Source organism: Archocentrus centrarchus, chromosome 3, assembly GCF_007364275.1.
Source record: "Archocentrus centrarchus isolate MPI-CPG fArcCen1 chromosome 3, fArcCen1, whole genome shotgun sequence".
Classification (NCBI taxonomy): Eukaryota; Metazoa; Chordata; class Actinopteri; order Cichliformes; family Cichlidae; genus Archocentrus; species Archocentrus centrarchus.
Window position 1 is genome coordinate 2,479,271 of NC_044348.1, and position 6,353 is coordinate 2,485,623.

General features: G+C 41.9%; 1 protein-coding gene across 1 annotated transcript; it reads left to right on the top strand.

The window, feature by feature from the left end:
* Positions 1–1,704: 1,704 nt before the first annotated feature.
* htatip2 (HIV-1 Tat interactive protein 2) lies at positions 1,705–5,844 on the top strand. Its single transcript, XM_030725986.1, has 6 exons — positions 1,705–2,075; positions 2,445–2,634; positions 2,717–2,824; positions 4,244–4,381; positions 4,472–4,533; positions 5,340–5,844. Exons 1-6 carry the CDS (start codon positions 1,951–1,953, stop codon positions 5,554–5,556), a joined length of 840 nt encoding a protein of 279 aa, XP_030581846.1. The 5' UTR covers positions 1,705–1,950; the 3' UTR covers positions 5,557–5,844.
* The last annotated feature ends 509 nt before the right edge of the window (positions 5,845–6,353 follow it).

Here is a 6,353-nt window from a genome sequence, read left to right on the forward strand (position 1 = left end):
CTTTCTTTGTGTGGAGGTTTTGGCTAATGAAACCCCCTGAAGATCTGACAAAAGGCAAAGACATTTTTTAAGGTTTGGTCCAACTCCAGATCCAGGCTGGATTTCTTCAGCAATGGACAAAAGTACTACCTTCCCAGACAACTTTTTTAAGAAGAGACCCAGTGCAATCAATTTCAATTAAAAATCAAATTTTAAAGCCATTCATTATCATTGTTTTATACAGCTCCTGTTGTTAAAGCTGAATAGCTTGTGCAGGTGACCCATATGCTGTAAGGTTAATGCAGAGACCTGGGTTTGAATCTGCCCCCCAGGCCATTTACTGCATGTCATCCCCTCTGGTCTTTTTTGGTCTTCTTGCTATCCTATCACAATAAAGGCTAAAAAGCATGTGAAGAGCTGCTCTCTCCTCTCTATCTTCCCCGTGAAGCTATTAAATGTAAAATATTCCACATTAAATGTTTCTCGAGAGCATGAGTCACCTGGTTGAGTGATTATTAATTTGTTAAGCCACAGTTAATTAGTTAACTTGTGTATAGTTTCATAAATCCACTGGGCTTTTGCTCTTTATGGTGTTTAATATAGCTGAATGTTGTTTAGGGTACAAACAAATCCACAAAGCCCCCCCCCCCCCCCCCCCCCCCCCCCCCGAGGCACCACAGGTGCCCACACACAGGGTTGATCCACAGAGGTAAGATGGTCTGACCTGCACTTTTGACTCCAGATTGTTATACAGATTAAAAAAAAAAAACTGCTGTCTTTATTTAAACATGATGTAAGCCATGCAAAATACTGTTCAGAACACATTTCAAGGTTTGTTTCTTTTTTCAAATGAAGGAAACTCTCTGATTTCTAATCTTTTATATGTTCTTCACTGAGGCAGAATAGAAAAATTAAAAATAATAACTAATCCAGTAAGTCCAGATAGATATTGAGTGGAACCATGAAAAAAAACAAGGCACTCCATCCTCAGGTGAATTCATATCAATGTATTCTTTGTCAAGGCACCAGACAGACTAGCTTTGCCTGTTTCTTTTGATATGTATTTTTAGTTCATTTTATAGTTTAGGAAACTGTTCATCAAATGTAGCAGTTTTGGTTTCATCTCAATGTAGAATCGCTTTATTATTAAATTAACCAGCTGTCTTTAGTAATATTGTTAACCCAAGGTTACCTCAAGGTTCAGCATGTTAGACTGCACTGTGGTCACGTGAACGCTTCATCCTGGTGTTGCATTTGTGTCTTTGATATGATTATGCATTAATCCACAGAATTAATATTTACCACTAAAACTTATCTGTGCACAGCTAAATAATTAAAAAGATTATTTACTAATGTCTCATGTGTGGCAAATCATATGGTGGCACCCAAAATGTTAGGTACACCAAGCATATCAGTATTACACTAACCACATAAATATATTTCCCTTTTTATGAGAACACTGATCTCATTGATCCTGTCCCTGCTATCAGTTTGCAGGGGCTTGAAAACTGTGATTTCCACACCCTTAAACAGTACACCCCCACCTGCAGAAGCCTCTTTATCTTACCGAAAAAACACACTTACGATGAGCCACGTTTGTCGTAAAAACGTCTATGATATCTGAAGACTGTGTAGAAACTAGAAGCTAATTGTGTTCAAGATTCTCCACGCGGTCTTTCACAACTCTAGAGCGCATGCGCCATCCGTAAAGCGTTGTCTGTGGTGGATGACAGTGAGCGGGTCGAAGCGTGCAACAACGGTTTACTGTTTTATCATATATAGTTTAATTAAATCATGACGTTAACAGTCTGATGTGAATTCGTGTGGTCTAGTGAGCGGCCAGCGACATATTGTCGGTGACAGTCATTTCTGATTTCTTCCTCAGCCTATCAACGAAGCAGGAAGACGCCGCCGTTTGTAAATATGAAGCAACCAGGAAGTGTTTCAGCAATTTAGTCGTTGCTACTGGCAATGTTGGTTATGAAATTGCAGTGCGCCACCCTGGGAAGGACGTTAGGATTTTTGACTGTCCTGGTTGTTGTGACTGCAGCGGTCTTAAATTATTTCGAAGATTCCGAAGCGGTTAAATACGCGAGGTAAAGACATGCTTTGTTATACTGCATTCATACTGGATACATAGAGTCGACACTGAGCTGTACTTGGTTACATGTATCCTAAATATGCGAGTAACCCGAATCTTTGGGCACCAACTGCATGTCAGATTGGTCAAACCAAACTTAATTGAGGAATACGTCAATTTAAAGTTTACTTCCTCTTCCAAAATTCCTTAGCCTTCTCGCAAATTGTCATAAAGAGGATTCATTATAAATAATCTTTTAATACTTTGTTTCACACATGATTATTGGTGTCCACAGAGTAGCTAAACAATACTGGGCAGCTTCATATGTGCATTGAAAAAAAAAATCCCACTATATTTGCATGACAGGGCTGTCTGTTGTTCACAGCATGGCTGAGGACATCAAGACCGCAGAGCAAAACTTCAAGCAGCAGAACAAAAGCTGTTTCATTCTTGGTGCTTCTGGGGAAACCGGCAGAATGTTGCTTCAAGAGCTGCTGGAGCGCAACATCTTCTCTAAGATAACTCTTATTGGAAGGAGACAGCTCACCTTTGAGGGCAAATCCTATGAAACCCTGGTCAGTGGGCTGATCAGCCAGTTGAAAACACCTGCAATAAGATCTGTTACATTTTTCTCAACACTGGTTTCTGTGCTCCCAGGTCCAAGAGGTGGTTGACTTTGAGAAGCTTGAGGATCATGCTGCTGCCTTCCAGGGCCATGATGTTGGCTACTGCTGTCTGGGAACAACCAGAGCAAAAGCAGGGGCTGTGAGTAATCTCAGTGCAGTGTGGGAACTTAAAAAGCAAATATTTAAGATTTTACAGTTTCATTGCAGCTGTTGGGATCTGATGGCCATGCCATCCATGAACAAACCTCAGTTTGTCAGCAGTAACAATGACTGAGCAGTTTTATTAATAGTTAACATTTCCACTAACACACAGCTGATAAATTGACCGGACCCATAGGCTATTTTTGCAGACATGATATTACACTGATCAGGTGTAACATTATGACTGCTGGTCTAATATTATTTTGATCCCCCTTTTGCTGCCAAAACAGCCCTGACCCTTCGAGGCCTGGACTCCACTAGACCCCTGAAGGTGTGCTGTGGTATCTGCAGCAACATGTCAGCAACAGATCCTTTAAGTCTTGTAAGCTGTGAGTTGGGTCCTCCATGGATTGGACTTGTTTGTTTAGCACATCCCACAGATGCTCGATTGGATTGAGATCTGGGGAAACTGGAGTCCAAGTCAATGTGTCAGATTTGTTGTTGTGCTCCTCAAACAGCCATTTTAGCTTTGAGGCAGGGCGCATTATCCTGCTGGAAGAGGCCACAGCCATCAGGGAATACTGTTTCCATGACAGGGTGTACATGCTCTGCATAAATGCTTAGGTAGGTGCTACGTGACAAAATAACATCCACATGGATGGCAAAATCCAAGGTTTCCCAGCAGGACATTGATCAAAGTATCACACTGCTGCCAATAGCTTCCCTTCTTCCCAAAGTGTGTCCTGGTGCCAGGTGTTACCCAGGTAAACGACACACACGCACCCGGCCTCCTACGTCATCTATTAGAAAACGTGATTCATCAGACCAGGCGACCTTTTTTCTTTGCTCCGTGGTCCAGTTCTGATGCTCACATACACATTGTTGGCGGTTTCAGCAGTGGATGGGTCAGCATGAGCACCCTGACTGGTCTGCAGCTGTGCAGCTCCATACACAACAAGCTGTGATGCACTGTGTACTCTGACACCTTTCTGTCATAACCAGCATTAACTTTTTTTGGCAATTTGAGCTGCAGTAGCTATTCTGTTGGATCAGACCACACAGGCCAGCCTTTGTTCCCCACATGTATCAATGAGCCCTGGCCATCCATGACCCTGTTGCTGGTTAACCCCTGTTCCTTCCTTGGACCACTTTTGATAGATACTGACTGCTGCAGTTTTGGAGATGCTCTGACCCATTTATCTAGCGTCACAGTTTGACTGTTGTCAAATGCTCAAATCTGTACGCTTGCCTAGTTTTCCTGCTTCTAACACATCAACTTTGAGGAGAAAATGTTCACTTGCCCCTGATATATCCCACCCACTAACAGGTGCCACGATTAACAGATAATCAGTGTTAGATTGTAAAAATCTTAATCTGATTTTTGTCCTATTTAATTAATTGCATTCTCTTATTTCAGGAAGGATTCATCAGAGTCGATCACGACTATGTTCTAAAATCAGCCGAGCTCGCCAAAGCTGGAGGCTGCACACAATTCCACCTGGAGTCCTCCAGAGGAGCAGATAAAAAAAGCAGCTTCCTTTACCTCAAAGTCAAGGTATTTTATAGACTTAACGCCTCAAACTGTCAAATTTTTCCTCAGCTAAAGCTTCTTTATAGAGCTGAACATTAATGACTTTTCTTCCAGGGACAGGTAGAAGCAGACATTGAGGCCCTTGGTTTTGACAGATTTGCCATTTACAGACCGGGGTGAGTGATCTCATTTATAGCCCCATTTCAAAAAGAGCCGGGATGCTGTGTGAAAAGTAAACAAAAACAGAACGGAGTGCCTTAAAATCTTTTTAAACCTTTTATTTAATTGAAAATAGCACATAGCTGAAACATTGATGTACACATGAGAGAAAAAACCTCTGTTGGAAACTAGATGGTAATTAATGACACCCTTTCCACTTGGCTGTTACCGAATATCCAGCCAGAGAGCTTGTAAATATACACTCACTGGCCACTTTATTGAGTACACGTGTTCAGCTGCTTATTAATTAATAAAAATGTTGCCTGATCTGAGGAGTCGCAGTTCCTGCAGAGACATTTTTCATGGTGTAAACAACATGAAATGATGGATCTGCCCTGCCTTGTATCAACGGTCTAGGTTGTTGTTGCTGGTGTAACGGTAATGTGACCTGTGTGATGTTATCGCGTTAATATGGACCAAAATCTCAGAGGAATGCTTCCAGCGCCTTGTTGGATCTGTGCCGTGAAGAATTAAGGCAGGTCTGAAGGCCGAAGCAGGTCCAACTTAGTAAAGTGGCTGATGAGGAGCAGCTAGTCTCAAAATACACCAGGATGTGGCTACATGGAGATGACTAGAACAAAATGTGCTATGTGGCAGCTTGACAAGTGAGGAAGACTCAGTGAACATGATACAGTGTGACCTTTTCTAAAGTCATTCCTGTGTGACATTAAAGTTGAGTGAGAAAAGTAAACTCTTTTGTTAATCAACATGATCCGGCCAAATGCAGTTCTCAGTCATGCATTTTTGTACTTTCTCCCGACAGGGTTTTGTTGGTGGATAGGCAGGAGAGCCGTCCTGCTGAGTGGATGGCAAGGAAATTCTTCAGCGCCGTTTCCGCTGTGGGATTTACATCTATGTCTGTCCCAATCCAAGTGGTGGCAAAATCAATGGTGTCGAACACCGTGCTTCAACCTGAGCAGAAGACGGAGATCCTGGAGAATAAAGACATTGCTGCTCTGGGGAAAAGTGCAGGGAACTAAAAGAGCAGGAAAATCACGGGGGTGAGAAAAACATTCCACGCAGTTTACACTCAAACCCGGTTCGTTTTCCTGACATCAGAGTGACACGTCAAGCTTTACATTTGACAGAGGACGCCTCTGAGGCAATCACCTAAATGGGTGGTTGTCTCGATTTCACTTGCATCTGCATGTTAAAAACATATTTTAAATCAAGGAATATTTGGGGGTGTGCTTCTATACAATGTATCACAAAAGTGAGTACACCCCTCACATTTCTGCAGATATTTAAGTTTATCTTTTCATGGGACAGTACTGATAAAATGACACTTTGACACAATGAAAAGTAGTCTGTGTGCAGCTTATATAACAGTGTAAATTTATTCTTCCCTCAGAATAACTCAATATACAGCCATTAATGTCTAAACCAGCGGCAACAAAAGTGAGTACAGCCCTAAGAGACTACACCCGTAAATGTCCAAATTGAGCACTGCTTGTCATTTCCCCTCCAAAATGTCATGTGACTCGTTAGTGTTACTAAGTCTCAGGTGTGCATAGGGAGCAGGTGTGTTCAGTTTTGTAGTACAGCTCTCACACTCTCTCATACTGGTCACTGAAAGTTCCAACATGGCAAAGAACTCTCTGAGGATCTTAAAACACAAATTGTTGCTCTACATGGAGACTGTTATATAAGCTGCACACAGACTACTTTTCATTGTGTCAAAGTGTCATTTTGTCAGTGTTGTCTCATGAAAAGATATACTTAAATATATGCAGACATATGAGGGGTGTACTCACTTTTGTGATACACTGTATGTTCT